The sequence below is a fragment of the Cnephaeus nilssonii genome, assembly GCF_951640355.1.
Source record: "Cnephaeus nilssonii genome assembly, chromosome: 5".
Classification (NCBI taxonomy): domain Eukaryota; kingdom Metazoa; phylum Chordata; class Mammalia; order Chiroptera; family Vespertilionidae; genus Cnephaeus; species Cnephaeus nilssonii.
The window spans coordinates 33,505,379-33,533,308 of NC_137076.1; the positions used below are offsets into that span (position 1 = coordinate 33,505,379).

The 27,930-nt window shown below is 49.7% G+C and overlaps 1 protein-coding gene across 3 annotated transcripts; it reads left to right on the forward strand.

The window, feature by feature from the left end:
• The first annotated feature begins 672 nt into the window (after positions 1–672).
• Positions 673–27,665, forward strand: PNOC (prepronociceptin). 3 transcript variants are annotated; one of them, XM_079773166.1, is made up of 4 exons: positions 673–797; positions 11,952–12,101; positions 23,750–24,137; positions 27,150–27,665. In XM_079773166.1, the coding sequence occupies exons 2-4, from the start codon at positions 11,976–11,978 to the stop codon at positions 27,233–27,235; spliced, it is 600 nt and encodes a 199-aa protein (XP_079629292.1). In that variant the 5' UTR covers positions 673–797; positions 11,952–11,975; the 3' UTR covers positions 27,236–27,665. The 3 variants fall into 3 exon arrangements, with proteins under 3 accessions (XP_079629292.1, XP_079629293.1, XP_079629291.1); XM_079773167.1 differs by lacking the exon at positions 673–797 and adding an exon at positions 1,045–1,078 and having other exon boundaries at positions 23,750–24,195; XM_079773165.1 differs by lacking the exon at positions 673–797 and adding an exon at positions 1,045–1,078 and having other exon boundaries at positions 27,150–27,664.
• The last annotated feature ends 265 nt before the right edge of the window (positions 27,666–27,930 follow it).

Consider the following 27,930-nt stretch of genomic DNA (forward strand, 5'->3'; position numbering starts at 1 on the left):
GCATTATTTAATGTGAAAAGGGTGGAGGGGATGCAGAATTCACAGTTATTAAAGCTCTTATGGCCCGGCTGGTTTGGCTCAGTGGATAGAGCATTAGCCTATGGACTGAAGGGTCCCCGGTTCGATTCTAGTCAAGGGCACATGCCTGGGTTGTGGGCTTGATCCCCAGTGCGGGCATGCAGGAGGCAGCTGATCAGTGATTCTCTCTCATCATGAATATTTTCCCTCTCTTTCCTTCTCCCTTCCTCTCTGAAATCAATAAAAATATATTTTAAAAAATAAAATAAAGGTCTTAGGTGTTTTTCTACTCACAACCATCCCGGAAGGTGTTATACCCATTTTACAGGCAGAGGGCCTGAGGTGCTCAGAGGGAAGTAACTTGCTCTGATAGCAGGAGCCAGAATTGCAGACACTTTAGTCTCAGTCTAAAGTCTCCGTGTTTGACACAGTGCCATGCTGTGGGCACCTGTGAAATGCCTCCTGACCCGGCCCCTGGCAGGTGGAGCCACTCCCTAGGGTGGCGTAGCTGCTGCCTGTGGGGCCGTGACAGGCGGAGGGGGCCCAGCTCAGCCCTGGGCTTCTCCGAGCCAGTGGGAGCTTCCCCTCCTCCTGCCCGCTTATTCTTTACTCCTCAGGCACAAAGGTTGCTCAAGGAGACTCGGGGACGGGGGGCTGCCTCGTCGCTGTCACCAGGAGCCTTTTCTCCTGACTGACTTACCAGAAAAGCCTGCCAGCCCTCACAGCGCCTGTGGAAGCCAGGGGAGGCAGCTGTGGGATCCTGGCGGAGCCCAGTCCAGGTGAAGCGGGCTGGAGAATGAATGGGCTGGTGGGGAGGTTGGGATGTCACAGGTCTGCGCACAGAGCCAGCGGGGCGGGCACCAGCCAGGAGGCAGTGTAGGTGCTGCTGTTCACTTGCTTCAGGGGGTCAGCGTGTGTATGTGTCATCGAGGTGGGCAGGGAAGGGGAGGGCTGTGCGTGGGGGGGGGGCGGGTGGAGAGAAGGATATATATGCTGGTGTGGTTGAGACGGCAGAACCGAGCCTCACATCCGAGGGAGCCGGGCTACTGACAGCTCTCAGGTAGGCAATGCATGCGCCACCCCAGCCCGAGACGAGACTCGGTGCTGGGAGCCTTGGGGGAAAGCCGGGCAGCGGGGACTCTCCCTCAGCCCCCCTCCTTTGTCCAGGGTGGATGCTGCTGTCCCCCTGCGAGAGGATTTCTTCATTCGCTTTATTTTCAATGCTCGGGTGGAGGGTGGAGGGGAGCCTTGAGGTTTTTATCCTAAACACAGACGCAGAAGAAGAAAGAGCCGAACTTGGAGACGAGGAAAAGTTTGGATTTAGCAGACGTGGCCCCTACTTTGCCGTTCCTATCTGTTGAGGAAAGGGGACTGTGGAAGTGAGGGTGCAGAAGGGGCAGGTTTGGGGGGCTGGCTTTCAGGGCAGCCCTGGGAAGCCCCCCACCCCACCCCGAGTGATTTCTCTGTGCAGCTGACTTCCTTTCTTCCCTTCCCTCAGAGTGTGTTCAGGCTGGTGGGTTTGGATTTGGGTTTTCAGCCCCGAGGGAACCCTTCTCCGATATGCACGGAATAGGAATTGTGAGTAATGACGTGGGAAGTCGGAGCTTTGTGCGGGACCCGTAGTACATGGCTGGCCGGGCTCGCCCTGTGTGAATTCCACATTGATTTCTGCAGGGATGACCTTGGTCTCCCGGACCCTGAGTCCTTTTGAGGTCTGGTCTCTTCCTTTGCCTCTTTCTCCTCCTGCCCATCTCCCACTACAGGTCTCTGCCCGGTCCTGTGGGAGAGGATGTGCCCAAGTCACCCAAACTCTCTCGCTCACTCTCCGCCTCCTTTTCTTTCTCCTTCTCTCTTTGTGCGTCTCTCTCCCTGCGTGCCTCTCCCCTCCCTCCATTCCCCATCCTCTCCTCCCCCATCTCCTTCTGAGCACGGGCAAGTTCTGGGGGAATTTCAAGTCAGGCAGGATGCTTCGGGAAAATGGACTATTTAAAGCAAGCTGCTGTGGACGTGCATACCCTGATCCTGGGCTCAAACATCTGTGCTTCGCTTCCTCGAGCAGCCCGTAATTGCCCCAATTATAACCCATAACGTTGTTCGCGAGACTAACAAAAGACGAGCTCTTCATGGCATTCGCCATGGAGCCGCCACCCGAGTTCCCCACATGGATGGGCACAGGAAGCGCCCGGCTTCTTATCAAAACCTCCCCACCAGCCCGCGGCTCTTCCCCCTGCCTGCGGGCTGCCGCGCGCACACTCCTCCCTCGCGTGTGTGCAGGGCGGCAGGGAAACATGCTGTGCGCTTCCACGGATGCTGGGATGCCTTTCACAGAAAAGGGATCGGTGATCCTGTGTGCTTGTGAGTCTTCCGCAGGGTAGGGTCCCCGGAATGCCCGTCCCCAACCTCCACCAGCAGCTTCCACTGTCCCTCGTGCTGCGCGTCGAGGGCGCTGGGGTGCAGCCTGGGGTGGCTTTGGCGGTGCAGCTCTGTCTGAGGGGCAGCAGCCCCGGCTTTCTCCGCTGGAGGCTGAGGGCACTCCAGTCTCCAGGGAGGAGGTTTTGCTTTGTCAATGAAGGGAGTAATTGCAAGATGAGGCTCAAACCCGTGCTCTCTGGAGCCTGTAACAGGAGCTGTCACGAAGCTATTCCGTATTCAATCAATCAGATATTTATCTCCTCCACGCCACCAGGCAGGGGAGGTGCGCGGGGCCTCGGCTGCATTCAGCAGAGGTGATAATAACAGCCTTGCACATTTGTACAGTGATTTACATCAACACTTTCACACCCATTATCCCCGGCAACAGCCCTGGGAGGTGGTGTCATTATCTCCGTGGTGCAGTGGAAAGCTGAAGCTGAGAGGTTAAACCGTTGGTGCGGGACGCGGCAGACAGAGGACTGAGCTCGGCCCTCCGAAGCCCAGCGCCCCAGCGCGTCTCCCGCTTCGGGCCAGGGGTGCTTACAGGCCGATGGCGACGGGGTGGGGCAGCACAAACACAGGCAAACAATTAGCAGACGAGGCCAGGCCAGCTGTGATTAAGTCCTACATCGCGTGGTCCAGACAGCGAGTGTTGGAGGGATTCCCGGGAAGCAGTGTTTGCCCCAGCGCCTGCAGGCATGAAAGCGAGGCAGGGGAGGATGTGAATGGGTCTGTCTAGGGATTTGGAGAAAGGCAGCAGCCAGGACAAAGGCACAGACGAAGGGCAAAGGAACTACATTTATTGAAACCTACTACGCACCAGGCAGGGACCTAAACACTCTTATTGTGCCCGGCCCGCGTGGCTCAGTGGTGGAGCGTCGACCTATGAACCAGGAGGTCACTGCTCGATTCCCAGTCAGGGCACATGCCCGGGTTGCAGACTCGAGCCCCAGTGTGGGGTGTGTAGGAGGCAGCCAGTCAATGATTCTCTCTCATCATTGATATTTCTCTCTCCTGTTCCCTTCCTTTCTGAAATCAATAGAAGTATATTTTATAAATAAATAAATAAACACGCTTATGTTGTGCTAAGACACACACGGACGCACATAAACACACGGACAGACGCACACACACCCCATAGGGATGTGAGCCTCAGGGTGAGTGTTCCACGCATTTATCAGCGTGGTTCCGTGAACGACCCCAGAGCCCAACAGCTCCCAAAGCCGGAGAAGGAACCCTTGAAACAACCAGCTCTGGGCCTGGGCGGGGCTGCTCATCAGATACCCTAGGGGTGGGGGGGCCCCTCTCCTGAATCCTCATGACAGCAGCCTCACTGGCTTGAATTACTGGGAACTAACTCATTCACAAACTGGGTTTTCTAAACACTTTTATTGAAATGCCTATAGGTGCCCCCACGATCTGACATGAAGGGTTCCTGCTAACCACAAACTAGCTGTGAGACCTGGGGCACCCCAATTTGGGGGCCGGTTTTCTGGGCATCTCCCTAGATAGGCCACGATTACAATTGGTCTGGACTGTCCATGATCCCGGGCGGGGGGGGGGGGGGGGGGGCGTTTCCAATACTGGCCGCGGCCGCAGCGGTGCAGAAACACAGTATCCCGCCCGCTCTGAAGGGCCTGGCGTGGCAGGTGAAGGGGAGAGATGGCCTCCCAGGAGCCCCGGGTCTCGGTGACAATCTCACTGAGTCACCACCCAGCCAGGGCTCTGTCGCCCCACCGGAGCTCAGAGCCAACCTCCCCTCTTCGCACAGGGTCCTGTGCTCTCCCCCCACCCCCACTCCCCACTCATCCTGCCGAGAAATGTGTGTGGTGTTCCCGATGGGAGCCTCCCAGTGCCCGCAACACAGACCTGCCAGCTCTCTCAGGCCCCACAGTCAATATCGCCAGATGTGAACAGTGCCCGGCACTCCCCTGGGCTTCAGGACATGAAAGCTTTGTTTTTTATGGTGTTATCTTTCATCATTTGCACTTATAATGTATATGAACAAATAAATGGGGAAAGCATGCTCAAAACCTGATTGCTGGTGGCATAAAGTTAAAGAAGCTTGAAGATGATTGGTCTGGATCCATTCCTCTGTTTTCTAATCTACTTGAAAATAACATTGAGTGATTTCAGTATAAAAGTAAATATGCTTTTACATTTTCATTTTAATGGGTTTGACAGTATGTGTGGAACTGTGGGCCAGAATCAGAAAGATCAACCTTAAGAGTGATGATAGCTGCTCAGTGTTGTAGCAGCCCTGATGGAAACGGTGCCTGGTGACCCCCCACCCCCACCCCCGGACCCTCTCCTGAGCCCCAGGCTGGGCTGTTACTGTGGCCTCAGTCCTGTGCTGCCCGGAAGCTGTTTCCTCATGAAGCCCTTAACTTCTTCCCTCTACATCCTCCCTTCTTGCTTCCCCTCAGCGGGAGGGCACACTATCTGCCCACTTAGAAAATCAACAACATTAACCATCCAATCCAACGGTCTCTTCTTAGAGAAGGGGAAACTGAGGCCCAGAGAAGGGGTCTTGCTCAAGATCCCACTGTTATTGACAGAGTCAGAGCTTGAACCCAGGACTCTGGTTTCCACACGCAGGGCTCCCGCCCGTTCCTTGCTCACCAGCACGGGGCGCACTTGGGCGGCGTAGGGCGGGGGACTGGCTTTGGCCTCCATCGCCTCTCTGCCCATCCCCTCTTCCCAAGTGGGAATTTTGGAGCAGCAAGGGGGCCTTTTTGAACGTAAGCGTATTAGTCAGAGGAGGAAAAGAAACGAAAGAGGCCTCCCTCCGCAATAGCTGGTGAACAAGCAACGTGTGGGCGTCCCGTCTGCAATGGGTCATAGAAATGGGGCGTGTGGGAGACAAACCCCTGTGCTCATGAACAATTCCTCTGTGAACGGGGCAGGAGCAACAACAGAGACGGGGAGCCCAGAGTTCAGGGCAAAGGCAGGTCCCCAGAATGAATTCAGCTCCACGACGGCAGAGAGATAGCCACGGGGATCATGAGCCGTCTGGTGAGAGCAGGAGCTTGGGAACCCGGTGGTCTTATTCCTCCTCCTCAAGCCTCAGTCTTCTCAACGGTACAGTGGGGACAATGGCCCTCACCCCATGGCACCGATGCTTAGAAGCTATTAGCACAGCGTCCGGCACACAGTATTCTGAATATAACGGCAATGTGGTTACTATTAAATATATATAAATAGAGACCATCCCAACAAGATTCCACCAGAATTGGCCAGCTTTCCAAAGCAGAACCGGCGTGTGGACGCTGTGGTTCCCCAGAGCACACCATTTGGTGTCAAAGCGCCTGAGTTGAAGTCCCGGATCTGCTATTATATGAGCTAGATGCTCTTAGGCAAGTTGCTTAACCTCTACAAACCTATGTTCATCTCAAAAAAGGGAGGTATTGTTCACCCTAGATCATAGGGCTGCATGTGAATATTAAAATCTTCCGTAACCTGTAGAAAGACCTGTAGCTACCCTTGAGATGGATGAGGATATGGGGATGTATATGCTTCCAGCAAAAAGACTGCCCCCTCTTCCCTTGTCCTCTAAAAGCACCCAAATGACAGCCTTGCTCATAGGTCACAACACAAGACATAATTCACTTTTATCTTCGGCTAAAGCTTCATACATAATTCTCCAAACAGATCAGCAACTAATTATATTGTCCTTGGAAGCAAGATTACATGCAAATAGATTAAGTCTAAAACACAGGGGTATTTTATCTTCATAAACAGTGAAGCACAATTAAATTTAGGAGGTGTCATTACCAAGCTGAAAGGTAATTAAACATTTCTTTATTCAATACGAGATGTCCAGATCTCTAACTATGATGGTATCACCACATGGAAGTGTAGGCTGGGCTCGGTTTACCAAGTGAAATACTAGCTAAGTAAAATTCAAACATACGTAGGGAACATATTTTACTGATGGTTACTGTTGTCCAATAAAACAAGAACAAATATAAAAACCTGTCGTCACCCCCATTTTGCAGAACACTGAAGCTCTCAGTGGAGAAGAAACTTTCCCAAAGTCACAGTTACAAAGTGTAAAGATTGAACATAAACATCACTCATGAATTAACTAATTACACGCCTTCATTCAAATGTCATTAACTTATATACAGAGCTACAAAAAAAAAAAAGAACAAGCCTTCTGAAGAATGAAAAGCATCTATGAATTTTCAGTAAAGTTCAAAATCTAACTTAACCTAGAACACACTTATACTAGGTTTGTGAGAAGTACCAAAAAGTACAAAACGTTGCCCCTTTTCTAAGGATAATTACATATATTTTGAGTTTTCACGTTTATCAATCTCATTTAAATATCACAAACCACCTGGGAGACAGGATGGTGGTCATTCTCATTTTAAGGATTTGTTTTCATTTTAGAAGAGAATGAACAGCACTGAGCATGGAAGATTTTTTAATAATAGGTGGGGTCACTTGCCTGGGTTGTGGGCTCAGTCCCCAGTGTGGGGCGTGCAGGAGGCAGCTGATCAATGATTCTCTCTCATCACTGATGTTTCTATTTCTCTCTCTCCCTCTCCCTTCCTCTCTGAAATCAATTTAAAAAATATTTTTTAAGTGAGGGGTGGGATTAGGGAGGTTGGACGAGCAGGGAGGGCCAGGCTAAGGCCAAGTAGATTTCATAAGGTCACCCAAGCGCCAAACTACAGAAGGGCCACCCTGTACATGCAGGAAGGCTACCAAGCGGAACACATGCTCCCTGTCCCAAGAGCACATCTTCTTCCTGCCCCTCCCCCTAAAACTCATTTACCCAGAATTTGAGATAACAAATATCAGTCAAGCCATCAAACATTTCCTGGGTGGGCAAGTTGTCGCAGTTAATGCTGTTTGTGAAAAACCTCAGCTGGAGAGCAGTTTATTAACATCTGTCACAACTTATCAGCTCGGCCTGTGCAGACGTGTATTGCAATTTTGTATTAAGAACGAAAGGAAGCAGTCCCTTTTCTCCCAGCCTCCCTTCCTTCTGTGGCATCCAGGTGCTGCCATCATGTGGCCGCGGAGAGCACAGCCATGCCATTCCGGACAGACTCCACACAAATATCTCCAGGTTAGAAAGACTGAAATTCAGTAGAATAAGAAATGTAAAGGCAAATCTCGAATTAAACAAAGACCTATGCAAGCAGTCCTTAGGTCAATATATTGGCTTACACGGTGGCTATTTAGAACTCAAGATACTCTTGAGTTTTGAAAACTCTTCAAAAGAACCTGTAAGTGGTGACGGGCTTTCATAGCTTGTCTACCAACCCCTATGTGGCCCATACAAACTTCGCATGTAGCACTGTTCCAACCCTGCCTCGTGGCCATGTGTAACCAGTCCACTAGCAAAAGGGGCATGGGCTTCCAGCTTAGGGTGGCATGCTGCATCGCCCCGGAACAAAACTGGTTCCCACTCCCCAATCTGCACAGGTAGCTAATAGACACTGTCAGTGACACAGATGCTGAAGTGGCCCCTGGGCCATCAGCACCCTGGGCCCCCAATGAGGCAGATTTCTAGACACTCCCCAACTCTACCTCTGCTAAGGAGAAGGAAGAGGGCTCCTGAGATACTCTACTGTCATTTGTCAGACTTTTTTGAGCACTTCCTAAGTCCCTGACCCTGAGTGCTGGAAACAGAGAACCCTGGAATATGACCCTTGCCCTTCAGGAAGTCACGGGTCAGGGGGAGAAACACACACAGATGTCCCAGCTCACAGGGGAATGTGGTAAGTGCCCTGCGCGAGGCGAGGAGAGCGTTATCGAGGGAAGGCCGTGTGCTGAAGCCTTTGTTTTCTAAGCTTTTATATAGTATGTACACTGAGTGGCCAGATTATTATGATCTCTGAACACATAATAATCTGGCCACTCAGTGTATAGATATGTAATTAGAGGCCCGGTGCATGAATTCGTGCATGGGTGGGGTCCGGCCAGCCTGGCCAGGGGGAGGGGACATGAGTGGGTGGCTGGCCTGCCTGCTGGTCGAACTCCTGGTCGAGGGGACAATTTGCATATTAGCCTTTTATTATATAGGATATACACTGAGTGTCCAGATTATTATGTGTTCAGAGATCATAATAATCTGGCCATTCAGTGTAGTATGTATGTGCCAGGTGCTATATTAACTCCTTACAAACATTAACTGGTTAGTTGTCATATGAGATAGATACTATGTTGTCCCATTGTTACGGTCTGCGGCGATGAGCTGATGGGAACACGCCAGTCACAACCACTCTGCGACATAGGGCCGCGGTTCCCATCTGACAGGCCCCAGAGGTTCCCTCACTTCCCACTGTGATGTGCTGCATCTCGATGCCGCCGCAGCAGAGATGCACGTAGCTGAGACCAAGGGGTGGAGGTGGCTTCCCAGAGGGGATGACTCTGAAGCTGAGTATGAAGTATGAGCTGGAGACATGTATTCTGGGTAGAAGGAAGAGAAAGTGCCAAGACACAAAGCCATTAAGGACCCGATAGAGTCGGAATGACAGGTGACTCACCAGGACGACAGAGGAGACACAGGGTGAGTAACAGGAGTGGTGCTAAGTCCCAGCAGGAGTTAGAGAATTATCTTCAGTGCAAAGTCATTGGATTTAAAGGTGGTTTGGTAGGAGGTCAGATCATTAGGCAGACAAATTAGGAGGCTATCACAATAACCAAGGCAATGAATCCCAACTAAGGTGCTCACCCTTGGGGTAGAGAGGGAAAACTGCATTGGAGATATAGTCATTTGTACAGATGAGTGTGCTCTTGGTTCATTAATCCAGGGCATCCCACCCTCTGGAGGGTAAAGCTCAAACCCTTTAGTATAACAAACAAGACCCTGCTCTATCAGACAGAGCTTGTCTTTCAGCAGGTGCTTCCCCAGGTGGGCAGGTGGCCCCATCCATGCACCAGCCTGCTCACCCTCCCCTCACAGGCTGTGTGCACGGCTCCTCTGCGCCTGTGAAAAGACTGTTTCCTGTGTCTCTCAAATGCCCTCTTCTTTGGCAAACCTCCTCATCCTTCAAAACCCATCTCAGAGGTCAACTCTTTGACTTAGACATTGATTGAGCATCTTTCAGTTGGCATCCTCTTAGTATGGGATGCTTGGGTGATACACAAAAAGAGTTGGGGTGGTCCCCCAACGTGGCTTCAACCGCAAGATCCCTCCTCCTATCGCCTCACTCCATTTCACAGCCATATCCTACACTAGCGTGTGTATGAGTCACCTGAGAACACAGGTCCAGATTCAGTGGTTCCGGGGTGGGGCCTGACATTTTGTGTTTCTAACAAGATCCCAGGTGACGCTGGTCCTGCTGGTCTGCAGACTGCATTTGTACATTTTCTCAGTGTAGTCTGATGGAAAGGCCATAAAGGCAATTATTTTTGTCTTTCTACACTGAACTCTTTATGAAGGTAGAATTTATACACAGTGAAGTGCACAGACTTAAATTTAAATTCAATGAGTTTTGGCAAATGTAGACACCCCTGTGACCGACACCTCAATCAAGAACATTCGCGACATTTCCGGAGAGTCCGCTTGTTTACCTTCCCATTGAATCCTCCAAGTGAAGATGGTTCTATAGGGACCCAGAGTGATTCAGTTCAAGGAAATAGCTTTTTGACTCAGGAGGCTTCATCACAGGACCAATTTAAAGAGGAAAAGGGAAAACGGAACATCTGTCAGGCAATCCTACATAAAGAATATAAACTTCTGATCTGACAATGGTTGGAGCTATTATCTTATAGTCATGTATTTGTTCATTTTTTATTGAGTTTGAGAGAGAGAGGCAGGGAGAGGAATAGAGAGATAGAAACATCAATGAGAGAGAAACATCATCGATAGGCTGCCTCCTGCCTGCCCCCCACTGGGGATCAAGCCCACAATCCAGGTTTGTGCCCTGACTGGGAATCGAACCAGTGACCTCTTGGTTCCTCGGTCGACGCTCCACCACTGAGCCACACCAGACAGGCTATTTGTTCTTTTTTTTTTTTTTTAATAAATAACTCCACGTGTCTGGTCCTGTGCTTTGCATGGGATAGCAAGGTGAGCGAACATGCTGGCCCTGTGCTCAGGGAGTTAGCTCACAGCTAGCAGGAGAGACCGACAAGGAACCTGCAGCCTCCTGAAAGAGCGCATTCTGGGATGTAGGGCATTCCTGGCCGAGGCGAGGAAGGCTGGGAGGATGAGATGACGTACATGAGTCACGCGTAAATCTCATATTTTACACATCTCACTCTTGCACAACACTTCACAAAACGTCCCTTACAGTTCTCATCGTATCTTCTTCGCATCAGCCCTGGGACAAGGCAGGTACCGCTACCATCATGCACCGCTGAATGACTGACACGCGTTGTGAGAAATGCATCATTCCGCGATTTCATGGTTGTGTGAACACCACAGAGTGCACTTACACACACCTAGATGGCAGACCCACTACACACCAGGCTCCACGGCACAGCCTAGTGCTCCTAGACTACAAGCCTGTACAGTATGTTACTGTGCAAAACATGAGATTAAATCCAACCTAAGAGGAAAGGATGCAGCCAAGAGATGCGGTGAACACAACACTGCGCGAGGCTGCTCCTGGGGTAGCACGGCACACGGTTTTACAGCAAACTGTTTTCATAAGGAGAAAGGGCGCACTCCACAGTAACGACGAAAAGTATTGTACAGTAAAGACACGAGTCTGTGGCATAGTCGTTTATTATCAGTATTGTGTACCGTACGTAATTGCACGTGCTGCTCTTTTATACGACGGCAGCTCAGCTTTGTTTGCGCCAGCGGGAGTCACACAGTGTGTCCTGTGGCATTCCCATGGCGACCACCTCACCGGGTGGTAGGAATTTTCCAGCTCCATTATAATCCTATAGACCAGGGGTCGGCAAACTGCGTCTCCCGAGCCCCATGCGGCTCCTTGGCCCCTTGAGTGTGGCTCTTCCACAAAATACCACGTGCAGGCGCGCACGTACAGTGCGATGGAAACTTCGTGGCCCATGCGCAGACGTAGGTTTTCGGCCTGGGCGAGTCTATTTTGAAGAAGTGGTTCTAACGCCCCGAGCCACACTCAAGGGGCCAAAGAGCCGCATGTGGCTCGCGAGCCGCGGTTTGCCGACCACTGCTGTAGACCACCCTCATATATGCGGTCCGTTGTTGACCGCCACGTCATTAGGTGGCACATGACTATCTTCCCCTTTTACAGCGATGAACACCGAGGCTGGGAGAGGTTGTCTCAAGGTCACGCACCCAGTTGCAAAGCGAGGCCTTCAGCTCCCTGGAAGTGCCCGGGCGCGTTGAGGCCAGCTGGGCGGCAGGACTCCCAGGGGCGCTCTCCGGGGAGCCCTGGCCCCGCCCCCGCATGGGCATCCGGCCTGGCTGACAGGAGCAGGCCCCTGTGCCCTGGACGATGCCCTGCCTCCTGGGAGGTGGAGCTCAGCCGCACTGTCCCTTCTGAAGAGCGTCTGTCCTGCCTCCCCTGTGGGAGGGTCTCCCCCGGAGGCTGTTCTAACTGCCGCCCACCCTCCCTGTGTTGCAGCACCGCGCCTCCCGCTCCTGCACCATGAAAACCCTGCTCTGTGACCTCCTGCTGCTCAGCCTCTTCTCCAGCGTGTCCAGCAGCTGTCAGAAGGACTGTCTGGCCTGCAGGGAGAAGCTCCGCCCAGCGCTCGACAGCTTCGACCTCGAGGTAGGCTGTCTCCTCCTCCCCAGCTCCTCCAGAGCAGACCCTGAATGAGAAACTGAGGCCTCGCCCCGGGGCACGTCACGTGCCCCGGGTCACGTGGTTGTAGGGGAACAGAAACAGACGTGAGCATCTTCCCAGGGCAAACCCAAATGCGTAAATCTGTAACATATTTATGTTCACTTTACCACGTTCAAATAAAGGCTGCCCACACTGCCATTTTGTTCCGTCATTAAAATAGTGCATACGCATGTTAGAGAGTTTGGCAAATTAGAGAAGTTTGAAAAAAGAGAATTGAAATCACATTTAATACCACCAGTCAGAGAAAGAATCCTAGTGTCTTCTCGTGCTATATTATGCCAGGATAATTTCCATTTCCCCGGGTTACTAAACAAGTTATTTCTCTCTGTGAATACAGTATAACTTGTTTAAGCATCCCCCCCCCTCCCGAGTTAAACATGTTTGCTGACCTCCATTGCTAATATAACAGATAATTTTGCAAATAATCACCTAAAATGCTCTATTTTAAATTTTGCATTTGAAGTGCAAATCTGACATTGAATTTCTTTTTATTAAATAAGCTGCTTTCTCCACTGCCTTTTTTAATTGTTGTTGTTAATCCTCACCCGAGGATATTTTTTTCCATTGATTTTTAGAGAGAGTGGAAGGTGGTGGCGGGGGGGGGGGGGGAGAGAGAGAGACAGAAACATTGATGTGAGAGAGACCCATTGATTGATCGCCCCTCGCACGAACCCCAACCAGTGCTGGGGAGGAACCTGCAACCCAGGTATGTGGCCTTGACGAGGAATAGAACCCATAGCCCTTCAGTGTGCTGGCCGCCGCTCTAACTACTGAGCCATATGGGCCAAGGCTCCACTGCTTTTATTTTTATCCAAATAGCTATTCCTCTCTTATGAAACCCAATTTAATTCCATTATTGTTTTTTTCTTTGTAGTTAAATAAACTCCTTTCAAAAGATGCCATGTTTCAAACTCCTCCACCTTTAAAGCAACCAAAAGTAACTATGTCCCTTAAGGCGAGTGTACAAACACAGAAACCAAGCATTCGGGCTGGGCCCAGGCACCAGCGGTGAGCAGACAGAGCCCACCAGGCCTCAGTGCCAAGCTCTTCCCGCCCTGTGGTTTCCAAGCCTGTTTTCTGAGCAGTAACAACTGCTGCATCACGAAAAGTATTCCCAGATAACCCTTTCTAAGTGTATCCGTCCCTCTCATTCACCCGCCACGGCTTTTCTGACTAGGACAGGGGATCCAAAGGTGAGCAGGTAGATGGGCCTTACAACCAGTGGGAGAAGAATCCACAGTCCCTCCGAGAGAGAGTCATTACTGGTGCTGGGGGAACACAGAGCCGTGGACCCCAACCTCGTCTAGGGCGGCAGAGAGGGCTTTTGGAGGAACTGAATCTCTAGGGAGACCTAAAGATGAGTGGGAGTGAGCCCAGCCAGCGTGGCTCAGTGGTCGAGCGTCGACCTATGCACCAAAAGGTCACGGTTTGATTCCCGGTCAGGACACATGCCTTGGTTGTGGGCTGGATCCCCAGTGTGGGGCGTGTAGGAGGCATGATCAGTAATTCTCTCTCATCATTGATGTTTCTCTCCCTCTCCCTTTCCTCTCTGATATCAATAAAAACATATTTTTTTAAAAAACATGAGTGGGAGTGAAGAGGCAGGGAGTGGGCCCCAAGTAGTAAAAGGAGGCATGGGGGAAAGGAGGGAGGGTGGAAGAGGGGGGCATTTGCAAATGCCTATATGAGGGAGGGGCATGGATTTAAGGAACTGAGAAAAGCTGAGTTTGGCTAGAGCACAGAAAGCCCTCATGTCTTTTCTGTGTAGCCCAGAGAGGTTTAAAAGTTCACCCAAAATCTCTTTCCCTTGGTCTTAGTAAACAGAGTAGACAACTAGTTTGCATGAAAACCAGTGAAGGCGTTGATGAAGCAACAATCTCATAATTGCCACACTGCTAAGGTTCTCTGCTTGCAGCCTAGACCAGACTGAAGGTTATGCACAATTCCTGAATCACTAGCTGTAAGTGCAACCCTTTATTTCCCACTCAAAAAAGCACTAGGACTCAAAAGATATCTGTACAACCATGTCCACAGCAGCATTATTCACAATCTCCAAAAGGTGGAAACAACCCAAGTGTCCATCAGCAATGAACAGATCAACAAAACGTGTCCGTACAGACAACGGAATATCACTCAGCCTTAAAAAAAGACATTCTGACATGTGTAACAACGTGGATGAAACTTGAAGACATTGTGCTAAGTTGCAGAGCATGCTAAGAAAAACGCCAGACACAAAACACAACAGGACAGGTCAACCCAAGGCCATGGTGTCCAAGGGGGTGGGAAGGCACATCAGTGTTTCACAATCGGGTGTGACATTTTTTATAAGGAGGTCGTGTAATCTGTGAATGATTTTCACAGGACAAAAGGACAAATACTGTCTGATTCTACTTATAGTCGTCAGCGGTCGAATTCATGGAAACAAAAAGTAGAAAGGTGGTTGCTGGGGCGGGGAGGCATGGGGAGCAGGGGTTTGATGGGCATGGAGTTTCACGTTGGGAAGATAGAAAAGTCCTAGAGATGGATGGTGGAGACAATGGCACAACATTGAGAGTATACTTAATACCACCGAGAGTACACTTAAAAATGGTTAAAATGGTAAAGTTGGTGTTATGTGTATTTTATAATAGAAGAAAGTATTTGGAACTTAACTATAAGGATAACCCTGAGTCTGCTCTAATGTATATTTTTAATTTACCTTTGTTGTTGAAAGTATTATAGATGTCTTTTTTTTTTCCCCCATTGACCTCCTCCATCCTGCCCCCACCATTCCCAGGCCTTCACCACACTATTATCTGTGTCCATGGGCTATGCATATCCTATATAATAAAACCCTAATATGCAAATCGACCAAATGGCAGAACGACCGGTTGCTATGACATGTACTGACCACCAGGGGGCAGACGCTCAACGCAGGAGCTGCCCCCTGGTGGTCAGTGCGCTCCCACAGGGGGAGCACTGCTCAGCCAGAAGCTGGGCTCACAGCTGGCAACCGTAGCGGCAGTGGTGGAAGTGGGTCTAAACCGGCAGTGGGACATCCCCCAAGGGGTCCTGGACTGCGAGAGGGCAGGGCACAGGCCAGGCTGAGGGAACCCCCCGCCCCCCAGTGCACAAATGTCGTGCACTGGGCCTCTATATGCATATAAATTCCCCAGTTAATCTCCACCCACCCACCCACCCCTGCCTTTCCCTTGAGATTCGTCAGTCTGTTCCATATTTCTATGTCTCTGGATCTATTCTGTTCATCGGTTTATTTGGTTCATCAGATTCCACATACCAGTGAGATCATGTGATACTTGACTTTCTCTAACTGGCTTATTTCGCTTAGCATAATACTCTCCAGGTCCCTCCATGTTGTCTCAAAGGGTAAGAGAGCCTTCTTTTTTACAGCTGCATAGCAGTCCATGGTATAAATGTACCACAGCGTTGTTGTTTTTTTATCTAATGTCTTTTTTACAAGGAAAATCATTCACAGATTACATGACCTCCTTGTGAAAAAATGTCACACCTGATTGTGAAACACTGGTGTGCCTTCCCACCCCCTTGGACACCATGACCTTGGGTTGACCTGTACGAGAAGACAGTGGCCAGCAAGTGCACATTCTCTCCAGTCTCCTTACCGCCACCTCAGGATCTGCCTTCATTCTCCCCACCTGCCTCCCATCTGTGCTCCTTCTCTTCCGCCTTCTGCCTTCCATGGTACCACTGATTTCCCTACTGAACGTTCCTTTTTAACCCTCTCCCACCTGCTCTTTCCTTTCCTTTGCTGTCATTGTTCTAAAAGATTGTGACTTTGACCCCCCGCCCCCCCCCTTGCCGCTGTGTCACTCTCAGCTGCTCTGAGGGTCAGCAGCAGCTCCTAAGCACCGAACCCCAGGCCGACGGACAGGCTGCCCCCTTGGTGAACTTACCTGGCGCTCTTCCCTGCTTGGGACTCCTGTTTCTCTGCCTCCGGTTGGGCTCCTGTTCCTCTCCCCAACCCCTAACCATAGTGACTGATTCTCGCCTCCACGTACTCGCTCCCTCTGAGACGTCACCCCCACATCCAGGCCTCCAGCTCTCCCGAGGCCCCAGGGAACTCCCAGAGGTACACCCACACCTGGTCTCTGCTGGGCTCCAATCACATCCCACACTTCCCGGAAATCCCGCCTCCTTTCCTGGCTGTCCCACGACTCCAGGAACTTGCCCTCCCAACTAGCACGTGCCTCTCCCTCCTCTTTTACTTCCAAACCCTGGTTAAGTTTCCTCTCTCCGGAGAAGGCTTTGCTGCTTCTCCACCTGCTTCCTGAGTAGAACCAGCGCCTCCCTCCTCGGTGCTCTGACAGTTCCTTGTGTCTGCTCATCTGTCTCTCTCCAAACGGTGTGAGCTTCCTCTGCTGATCGGCCCAGGCATCCCCACACGTGGCCCGGTGTGCTGTGTGGCACAGAGTTACTTCCTCCAAACAAGTTAGAGAATGGCCAGTTCCGGCCTTACAGTGAGGGGTCAACCCTTCGCAGGGCCTGCTGACCCCCAGAGGGACTGGCTGCCGGGTCGTTTGGTTTCTAGTTTGTATTTATTTTTAACTTTTTTTTTTTTTTTTTTTTAGTTTTATGAAATGTCTAGAATGTAGGCAACCACATCTCGTTTTCAAATCTGGCAACTCGTGAGTATGTCCACTCTGTGAATAATGGGGTGGAGGGAACGCAGCTCTTTCAGCAAGGGTCACTTTCCCAGCCCCTCCGCCAGGTTATGCAATCCTGAGCTATTCCCGGAACCTTTTGGACCCCTGGCTTTATCAAGAATTCCTTTATTTCTCACTCCAAGTCCACGGTCCAAGTATGTCTGGCTTTTTCTCAGGCTGTAATTTTGGTCAGTAAATGACTCCCATACAAAACCCAGTGTCCTGTCCTGGGTTGTGAATGGTGCTTTGCCATATCAGCTCAAGGAGAAAAAAAACTGCATGTTTTAGAGACAAAGAAGAAGGTAACCTACAGAGAGGTCTGGGGAAATTTATTTAAAACTTCCTAAAACTCTAACAACAAAAGAAGCTGCCTTCTTTTAGTGCTTTCCATCTTCGTTACATGAACGCCCTTAGTGGTTGATTTGTAGTAGTGTTACCAGAAAGGGGACCTGGCCCTGAGCGGGCCGGTAGTGTGTGGGTTCTTGACTTCCTGGAGGTAAAATTTCACAACAGGAGTCCAGGTGACTTTCAGAGGACGTTTGTTAAAGCTGGGGACAGGGAAACAAGGACGGGCTGGGGAAATGACCATAGGCTGGGCTGGTTTGGCTCACACAGAAGTCAGCGAAAAGGGGGCCTTAGGGACAGGTTCAGGGGGTTTGCCCGGGATGAGCTGCCACTGCCCATTGCTGCCCTGGTTGCAAGCCTCGTGGGGTCCCTTAGAGTTTAGGAGATACACGCCTGTGGGGAAGAAGGACGTGAGGGGCGTGGGCTTGCTCCTGGGAAGGAAGATTTCGAGCTGGACCTTTGTTTGGGGGAGTTTTTAAAGGCTGAGTAATAAGAGGAAGTTTTAGGGGAGGGTCTCAATAAAATACTCATCAGCTTTATGCTGATGTGCCAAAATGAGGTTTATTCTCTTCATCTGTCCTTGGGTGTGGTTGGCAAATGGCACTAATTGGATTTCTGTTATCTGTCTTCCCCCGAGTAGGTGATTTAACCTATTTAGCCTCTGGTTGAGGAGAAGTGCAAACCATTTACTCTTAAGTGCCCTGGGTTTAGGGAAGACAGCATTTACTAGGTGGCTACCAACTGCTGTTTAACTGTCGGTCTGTTTCCCTATTTCGCTTATTCTGGCTCACCAGGAGTCTCTAATATGTTTTTCTTTTGCACTATTCATTGCTGGCCTCCTGGAGTCAGCCCTCAGGTATTCCAGCAGAACCTCCTAAAGCCGTGGTCGGCAAACTGCGGCTCGCGAGCCACATGCAGCGCTTTGGCCCCTTGAGTGTGGCTCTTCCACAAAATACCACGGCCTGGGCGAGTCTATTTTGAAGAAGTGGCGTTAGAAGAAGTTTAAGTTTAAAAAATTTGGCTCTCAAAAGAAATTTCAATCGTTGTACTGTTGATATTTGGCTCTGTTGACTAATGAGTTTGCCAACCACTGACCTAAAGCAAACAGCCCCCGAATGTCTCTTGGTCAGAAGTGGTTTGATTCTTTAATGGCGAGAATCTGACAACCTGAAGGAGCTGTTTCTTTCCCTTCTAATGGGCTCGTGTGCCTGTTCCCTAGTCTGTGATCCCAGACATCAGTTTCCCCACCAGCCCAGCTTTACAGATCAATTTGGCATCTATCTGAGACCTTCCAGATGCTCACCCACACTCTGGCTTAATATAGCCATGCCATCAGTGTGGGCTGGGAAAATGCGTCCAGCTCGCTTAATAGGCTGTTAACCCATCTCTGGAAAGTGGCTGGGGCTCCCTCAGACCAGACGGTTCGACATTAAGCTCCGACGCCCATCTGGTGCTACAAATGCTGTTGTGAATTTGGATTCCTCACATTTGCCCAAAACCTTCTCCGAAATCACGCGTTCAGATGATTTTGCGAGTACCTAATTCGTCTAACAGTATGATGCGTCTTCGTACGGGGCTATGCATCTGGTTCGACCATAGAATTTCATTTTCTCTGATTGACACACAATCTCATTACCATCTGGGCCCAGAGACCCCAGGGACTTGCAGGAGATCTAATAGCCTTTAGATTTAACAATGTCCACCTGTTCCTGTAAACTGAAGGTATAGAACATTGGTCAGCAAACTCATTAGTCAACAGAGCCAAATATCAACAGTACAACGATTGAAATTTCTTTTGAGAGCCAAAAACCGACTTCTGCGCATGGGCCATGAAGTTTCAATCTCACTGTACGTGCGCGCCCGCACGTGGTATTTTGTGGAAGAGCCACACTCAAGGGGCCAAAGAGCCGCATGTGGCTCGCAAGCCGCAGTTTGCCGACCACTGGTATAGAACAATTCAACACGCATTTGGGGCTACTGTTCTATGAGGATTGGACCAGGTGCCCAAAATTCTACCCTCCTCTTGACTTTCCACGTGCTGCTACCCCCGTTTTCCTGCTTTCCTCTTGACTCTGCAGAGTGTTGTTTCTCAGACTTGTCACTGAGGACAGTTTAGGCCGGATAATTATTTGTTGGGGTGGGGGCTGTCCTGTGCATTGTAGGGAGCAAGCGTCCTCAAACTACGGCCCGCGGGCCACATGCGGGTGTTTTTGCCGTTTTGTTTTTTTACTTCAAAATAAGATATGTGCAGTGTGCATAGGAATTTGTTCATAGTTGTTTTTTTTTAAACTATAGTCCGGCCCTCCAACGGTCTGAGGGACAGTGAACTGGCCCCCTGTTTAAAAAGTTTGAGGACCCCTGGTAGGGAGTTTAGCAGCATCCCTGGACTCTACCCACAGATAGCAATAGTGTCCCCCCTACGCATCCACCGTGTGTCAACCAAAAATATCTCCAGACATTGCCACATGTTCCTGGGGCGGGGGAAGGGAGGCAAAGTCTCCTCCAGTGGAGACCCACTGCTGTAGAGTAATAACCCAAGAGCATTATGGTCTGAAAGAACGTGTTACAAATTGATTCTACCCGGTTTTCTTCCAAGTGTTTTTGGGGCAAGCTAAGTACAGACCCACGTGAGCCTATCTCTGATGGGATCTCTGGCCACAGTATTCCCTGATAGCTTCTTTCTCCTCACAGCAAGTTCCACAGTAGGATTGCTCATAGTCCAGCCTTAGAATCACCTGGAGTGCTTGCAAAAAAAAAAAAAAAGCAAATTCCTGGCCCTGCCCTTGGCTTGCCGAATCAGAATCTCCAGAAGTGCAGGCTAAGAATTTGCATCAAAACCAACTCCAGTAGCTCTTCTTACAGAACACTCAAGTTTGTAGCTACCATTGTTCTCAAGTCCACCCTTCCCACCTACTGAAGTTGCCTGTCCTTCTTACATACCCAGTGCCATTGTGGGTGTGAAAAAGAGGTTTCTCTGGGTCTCTCAGCTGAGTGGGCACTGACTGCGAATTACTTCTGCCAGCTTCTCTGAAGAAAAGCTAATGGAAAAGACCTGCTCAAAAAAACACAGCTCTAGTCTCAGTCGGTGCCAACATCTGACAGCATGCGGGCTAGCATGTGGGCTTGGTGAAGAGTACTCCTTGGACACCTGACCAGTGAAGGAGGGTGGCACTCCCACTGGATTCTGTCTCTTTCTCCTCTCTGGTCCAGCCATTTGAAAATGAGCCCTTTTCCCATTAGCACTTTATCTTTTGGTCTCGTAGGATCCTAGTCTCCCATTCAATTCCATCGATTCATAGTACTGCAGACACACATGAGTCGTTGAGCAGGGGATGTCCTGAGGTGGGACTCCATACATTTGTGATCTTGTTCAGGTGATACTGTTTCCTAACAGTGTCGTTTTGGACATGTTACTGAACCTTATTGTAACATGTGAACATGGACTACATCAGCGGTTTCCAAACCTGGTCAAATGTCCGAATTACCTGAGCTTTGTAAAAATAAACTCAAGCCCTGTTCTATTCTTCAGGGATTTAACTGGCTTTTGAAATTCTGTGTGCTTTTTTAAGTTCTATGATTTAGATTCACACCCCGGGGTGGGATCCATTGGACCAGGTACAGCTGAGGGTTCCTCCTGAGACAGCATTCTAAGCAATGCTTTGCTGAGTTGGGGCCGCTTCCCAGTGTGTCCACTTAGGTGACTTCAGCTACACGTTCCTTCCTTTCTCCTGTTGATTCTCTCCACCTTCCATCCTCACGAGGGACTCCACTTTGTATCCCAGGTGTTAGATACCCAAATGCATACAGACTCTCCCTACAGCACAGCTTACAGCCTGGTGAAGAGGTCCCTAGACTGGAGTCAATGGATGACTCTCCATGGATCGGCTTTAGAAGATCTATGAACCTTCTATAACTGCATGCAAATTTGACATGAGTGTGCATTTTTTAATATGTTTTTATTGATTTCAGAGAGAAATGGAGAGGGAGAGATAGAAACATCGATGATGAGAGAGAATCATTCATTGGCTGCCTCCTGTACACCCCCCACTAGGGATCGAGCCTGCAACCTGGGCATGTGCCCTGACCGGGAATCAAACCATGACCTCCTGGTTCAGAGGTTGACACTCAACCACTAAGCCATGCCGGCCGGGCATGAGTGTGTATTTTATATGATGAAAGGGTGGGTCCATGGCTTTCATTAGAATCTCAAAAGCGTCCATGACCCAAAAAAGGTTAGGAACCTGATCTAATGGGACAAACAAGTAATCAGGGAAAAAAAGAGTTGCGACAGAGTGACAAATACTGTATCAGAAGCGTGCAGGAAATGCGTGGGGAGTTTGAGTTCTGGCTGTGATCAGCTGCAACTCCTGGCCTTCCAGGGACTCTCTTTCTTGTCTTTTCTTTAAAAAAAAAATAGGTGTTTTTTTTTCTTTTTCACGTTTAGTTAAACATGAAGTGGCTTCTTGATTCATTCAGCTCAAGGCAACAAACCTCTAGTGAAACCCTACTATTTGCTGGGTGGAGAAGATTCCTGTAAAGGACTTAAACATGAGTAAGAAGTGGTCCCTAGCCTGCCATATTCGGCCTTGTAAGGTATTACAATAATATTAAACATTCAAATTTCCACAAGAGCCATACAAAGTTCTGTGGGAGCACAGAGGTAGGAGATGACCATTCTGGCCAGGGAGCCAGAAGAAGGTGTCATAGGGGACACCGGAGCCTGGCTGACCCCAAAGAGGGGTGGAAGGAGATCATCCCATCAAAGGGAACAGATTGAGAAAAGGTGTGGTGGAGGCTCGAGTGTGTTTGAGGCACTGGGAAAAGCCCCCTATGCCTGCATGGGGCAGAGAGGTGAGGAGGAATCAAAAATAAGGCTGGAAGGTGGGCTAGGACTAGATGGTGAAGGAGCTTGAATGCTCAGCTCAGGAGTTTGGAGTTATGTTTATGGACAAAGACAAAATATTGGACAGTTATGGGCAAGTAATGATGTGATTTGATCTGTTCTTCAGGAAGACTATTCTGCCAAGGAGAGAAAATGGATCAGAGCAGGAAAGATCCTAGATGGAGAGCTCAATGAGGAAGCCACTGCACCCTAAGAGGTCCTTCAGAAGAAGGCGTGGGGAGGAGGGCAAATTTATATACTGGTTGGATGGGGCAATGAGGTTTGTGAGAAGGGAGACCCTGAAGATATGCCCCGAGTCAACTAGGGAATAAGGTGCCATTCAGAGAAACACAAATAGACCGAGAGACCAAGCAGTGACCAAAGGAGGTGAGGGTCAGAAGCGGCAAAACCTTGCAGGAGAAGTAGCATTGAAGAGGCTTTTGGGATTTGGCCTGAGAGGTGTGTGATCTAAGTTGCCTGCACATCTCATTCCTTGCTTAGACATCGGGTTGTAAATCTACCCACAGAGGCATCTGTGACCCTCTGAACAGCTGAGTGAGTGTTTTTGCTCCCCAGGTAGGAACTATAGGACACAGCCAGGCCTGCTGGATTTTATCTGATGGCCCCTCTCCCCCATCAGTATTCTGATGTCCCGCACCTGCCCAGACAGAGCAGTAGCTCTTCATGCTCTACAAGCCAGGCAAGAGCTCCAAGGTTTGATGAAAGACTGTAGCTTCCTGCTGACCATGATGGCAAGGTCAGGGTGAAGTGGGATTTTCATCTGGCTAAAGCCAGAAACACAGAGAGCAGAATTTGGGGTGATGCCAAAACAGCAAATTAGAAGAAAAGTTGGAGAGAGAGGCTTCTTAGAGATCCAGTCAGAGACAGAAACGTGGAAGGCTAGGGCCAAGGCCAGGACCAGTCAGGAGGAGTCGGGAAAACATCATGGTTAGGCTGCTGATTCCAATGAGAAGTGGGAGAGGCCTGGAGAGGCAGAGCCACAGCAGAAGTTTCCAGGAGCCTGGCGGGTCTACTGGGTTGTATCTGATGATCCCTCTTCCCTACCTGGAACCGGATTGCCCAACCTGCCTACATCCCGAATAGCCTTGACCTTCATTTTCTATAAATGAAGCACAGATAGTGATGACTAGTGGGGGTGTGTGTGTGAAAAATTAATACCAGGATTGATCTTTTTCTGGCGACCTTAAAATAACCATGCAGATTTAACTACATGCTTTGGCATCCCCAATTTCTTAAGCCAGTCTGACCTCCAAGTCTGATCAAAGAACAAAAGAAAAATCTTCTTTATGGGTGACCCTCATGAGCGGTGTTTGGCTCCAAAAACGCAACTAAGTCTATAACAGGGTACAGTTTAGCGCATGTGTTCTGTGTTAACTTGCTGTGTCACCTTGGATAAGGTAACTTCACATCTCTGAGCCCCAAGTTTCTTCATCTGCAAAATGATGGCGCTGGGCCAGGGAGTTTTCTATCTCTTTCCAACTTTGAAATTCTATGAACCTAAATAATTACATGTAGAATGGCTGCACAGCATTTAAGAAAGACATACTTTAGAAGTACTTGCATTGGTACAGGTATAGACGATAGAGGGACTTTATCCCCTCATTGCCTTGGATTAATAGATGTCCCCCCGTCCTTCTCCCTTCCTCCCACCTCTGTCTTTGCAGGTGTGCATCCTCGAGTGTGAAGGGAAGGTCTTGCCCAGCCCTCTCTGGACTCCATGCACCAAGATCATTGCCAGGGGCCCCTGGCAGCTCAGCCCTGCTGACCCAGAGCACCTGGCAGCTGCTCTTTACCAGCCAGGAGCCTCCGAGATGCATCTGAAGCGAATGCCCCGTGTCAGGAGCCTTGTCGAAGCGCAGAAAGAGACAGAGCCTGGCATGGATGAGGCTGGAAAGGAGCAGAAGCAGCTGCAGAAGAGGTTTGGGGGCTTCACCGGGGCCCGGAAGTCGGCCCGGAAGTTGGCCAACCAGAAGCGGTTCAGTGAGTTCATGAGGCAGTACCTGGTCCTGAGCCTGCAGTCCAGCCAGCGCCGGCGCACCCTGAACCGGAATGGTAATGTGTAGCCGGAAGGGGAGCCCCTCCCAGCTGCACCGTCCACTTCAACCCATGAGTGAGTTGGGCAGGAATGAGCTGGGGGCAAGAAGAAACCTCATAAACCCGTCTTAGTGCATTAGCCCCCAAACACACAAGCCCCGTACCCCAAGGTGTTCACCCCCTTGCCTCCTGCCCACCCTTTTTTTCAGGAGCAAAGATTTTTTTAGGATTGCTTCTTAAGGCTGACCACTGCCATTGAGAGACTAGTTACCATGGGGATAATAGTAGTAGGTTAAGATAACTAATTCCTCTATAACTCTCCAGGAGCTTAGTTACTATGGGGACAGATAAGGGGACCAATCCTCCTATTCGGTTGCCATGGCAACCATTCAGCTCACCTTCTCTCAGAGACTATCTCTAAGAAGCAGTAGCTAGACCTACCCTTAGCCATTAGCAGAGTCTTATTTCTGTGGCTGTGATATTGCTATTTCACCTTCAAAAACAGCTTAGCTATCCCCCATGTCTCCCTCTATATCTCTGGACGACTGGATTCCATGGAAACCATGAAACTTTCCCAGTCTCCCCCAGTGTAGGAGTTGTGGTTAGGGCCAGAAGCTAAACTTTCTGCTCTTCTTTCTTCCACTTGCCGTGTGTCCATCCTACCGCCTGATGGACTGGCCAGATGGACTGACTCCTTGTGGTTGATGGCATCGTCACTGAGTTTTGAGAATCTGGCCCAAACGACCCAGTCGCTTTTAGAATCGGGACTAAGGGATTGTCATCTTTCCTCACTTTTTGCGTCTTCCCAGGGCCATTTTTGGTTTGTTTTGGTTTGTGTGCTTGCCCTTATTCCTTCCTCCCTTCTGGTCTTTTCTTACCCCCATGGCCATGCTTCTACATGTACCTATAATACATACCAGATAATAAATATCAAAGACCCTGATCTATTGCCTCATTACAAATTCAACTTTCCTCATCCCATCAACCTATCTATAACGTTGAATGGCACAGAGAGCTAGCACAATGGAATTTTCTGAAAATCTAAGAAAACCCATCAAGCCTATGTGCCTTAATTTACATATGGGCATAAAATTATCTGCAGAGGCCAGCTGGCGTGGTTCAGTGGTTGAGCATCGACCTATGAACCAGGAGGTCACAGTTTGATTCCTGGTCAGGCCATATGCCCTGGTTGTGGGCTCAATCCCCAGTGCGGGGCATGCAGGAGGCAGCCAATTAGTGATTCTTTCTCATCATTGATGTTTCTATCTCCCTATATATATTTTTTATATATTTAATATATATATTTAAAAAGATTATCTGCAGAGCCTCACACCTCTTCTTAAATAGTCTAGAAACTTGCCCTCACAGAAAGAACTAATCAGTTGGTTAAAAACATTTCCAAAACGTTACCCAAGTGGGGCTTTTCCCTCCGAGGGAAAAAAAAAAAAAAAAAAAAAGCCTGCATGTGCTGTTGTAGTTTGTGTCCCACACTGCAAAGGTAGCCAGGTTGTTCATAATCCTACTTCAAAGCATATTAATACATGTTCATCTCTGGCACTCACACCTCAGCAGGGAGGCAGCCCACGTGGCTCTTTGCAGGTAGGCCGGCTTGTCTGCAAGAGGCCCCTGGCCAAATATGGACATGTGCATTCGGTTGTGAGAAGGCCGCTGTGTTTATTTTAGCAGAATGACCAATCTGCGAAGGCCCTGAAGGAACCTGCACTGCTTTTGAAGTCATACTCTCGGGTCCTTAACAAGCATTCTATTTCTTCCTAAGCCATATCTGCACAGTGCTTAACAATACATCTACTGAGCAAATGGTTGATGGAATTGAATTCTCTCAAATCTTAGACATTCTTCTATAAAGTGGCTCTTAAGGGAACTGAAGCTCATGTCTGATTCTGAAGTACAACCATTTTCTTTACTGAAAGACAGTTTAAAATCAGCCACATTTGCAGGAATCAATGTATTTTAAAAAACACACACCAAAAAAAAAAAAAAAAAAACTATTTGAGCCCCTATCCGGGCAATTGGTTTTTCTCATTTTCTATTAAGCTCCCAACTGAGCGGCACTGAGACAAAACGGGTAACTAGCTTCTGTCTGCTGCTCTGCTCACGATGTAAACTTCCTGATGGAAACGCTGGAAACATCAACCAGCTCGTTTGGGTCCTGTCGATTGCTCGCTTTCCCCTTCTAGAGCCACCTCTCTGTTTCTTTTCCACGCATTCATGGTTGCTGAGTTCCGAGATGGATGTGTATTTATGAGCTTGCCTTTACACCCCAACCAGCCCTACCCGCGCTTGAGACTTCTCCAGCTTGGGGGATCCCAGTTGCCAGTGCCAATCTGTTCTGATAAGGTGGGAGGAAGCGGGGCTGTCTTATACTGGAATGGGCTAAAGAACCCTAATCAGAAAGTGTAGGGATGCGTTAGGAAGGAGGGACATTGCATGCAGGACCAGTCCTAGGCAGAATGATGAGAAGGTCACACCCGGTCTGGGTACCTTCCGTCCCTCCTCTGTCCCTATACGGTCTCCTCACTGCTGCCCGGAGCTGTGACCCTTTTAGGCAGTGGAAAATGAGCACATTCATTCAAGATGAGGAATTAGTGAAATCAGGCTTAAAGAGCACGTGCAATGTTAGAGAACCATACGTGAGGATGTAATTCAAGAAATGAATGACTCCACGTGGACTCCACATACCAGGGGTAAGAAAATGGTCTCCAGGCAGGGCACCTACCCAGTGCCTTTCCAATACCAGCCCATAGGCCTCCCCTGTATGCTGCTAGCCGTGCCAATAGACTATAGTATGATGGTCTACTATATAATAGGTCTATATGTATTATATGCATTAGAGCCAGGGACAGCAGGTGTAAAGGGAGTTAGGGACCCCCTCTTGCGGCTCCAGGGACTGTTTGTTTGGTTGGTAGCTTTTCTTTGCCTCCTTTCCATCGCTCAGTCACTAGGGCAAATAGGATTGAAGGGTCAGCAAAACTGTCTGGTTTGTCATTATATTCATTTCTGTCTCCCCAGGTGTCCGGGTGATCCCCAAAACAGCATGTCGCCAGGCCCAGACCTGCCGGCTGGGCATCCGGATTCCTCCCTTCCCAGGGCACTGAGCCAGGCTTCGCCTCCAAGTCTCCACCCCCAGGGCGCCCGCAGCGCCTCCCTGCCTGGTTGTCTTCCCTCCCCCCACCACCGCCCCACCCACGGCATGTTTCATGGCAACCCAGTCGCTACATCAGAGTGTATTTTTGTAATTCCTCCAGCTGACGTGTAAATGGTCCCGTCTTTCCTTCTCACCCACCTCTTCCCTCTTCTAGGGGTGGGCTGAAGGAACGGGACATCAAGCCTGGGGTTTTGACTTGTCACTGCCATCACTTGTTTGTAAAAGAGCTGTTCTTTTTGACGGATTGTTTTAAACAGATATTTCTCCATTAAACTTCTACTGAGCAAATGGTTGATAGATGGGCCGGCTGTTTTTAGGTGACGTCGCCGAGAAGCGCACACTCCAAGCACACCAGCAGAGTGGCCTCATGGGAGGGGAGGCAGGGGCAACAAGTCTGTGGCTCTGCTTCATGTAAAGCATGACAGGCAAGAGACGTGAGCGTAGACACGCGACTGTGCTGTGTCCCACATGCAGCTGGGTGGATGGGCGGGCGGGACAGAGGGGCCGAGGTTCTCAGAAACTCCCTGCGCACGGCAACATCACCAACGGGCAAGTTGTTGGGTCCCACGCCGCCTCCCACCTCCACCCCACCCCACCCTCCGCCCCCACTCGACCCCCCACCCCAACCCCATTTCTGACTCAGTG

Excerpts from the sequence above, each read along its gene's own strand:
- PNOC (XM_079773166.1), top strand. The coding sequence starts at position 11,976 with ATGAAAACCCTGCTCTGTGACCTCCTGCTGCTCAGCCTCTTCTCCAGC. Across the intron at positions 12,102-23,749 it reads TCGACAGCTTCGACCTCGAG|GTGTGCATCCTCGAGTGTGA; the intron begins GTAGGCTGTCTC and ends CTGTCTTTGCAG. Across the intron at positions 24,138-27,149 it reads GCGCACCCTGAACCGGAATG|GTGTCCGGGTGATCCCCAAA; the intron begins GTAATGTGTAGC and ends CTGTCTCCCCAG.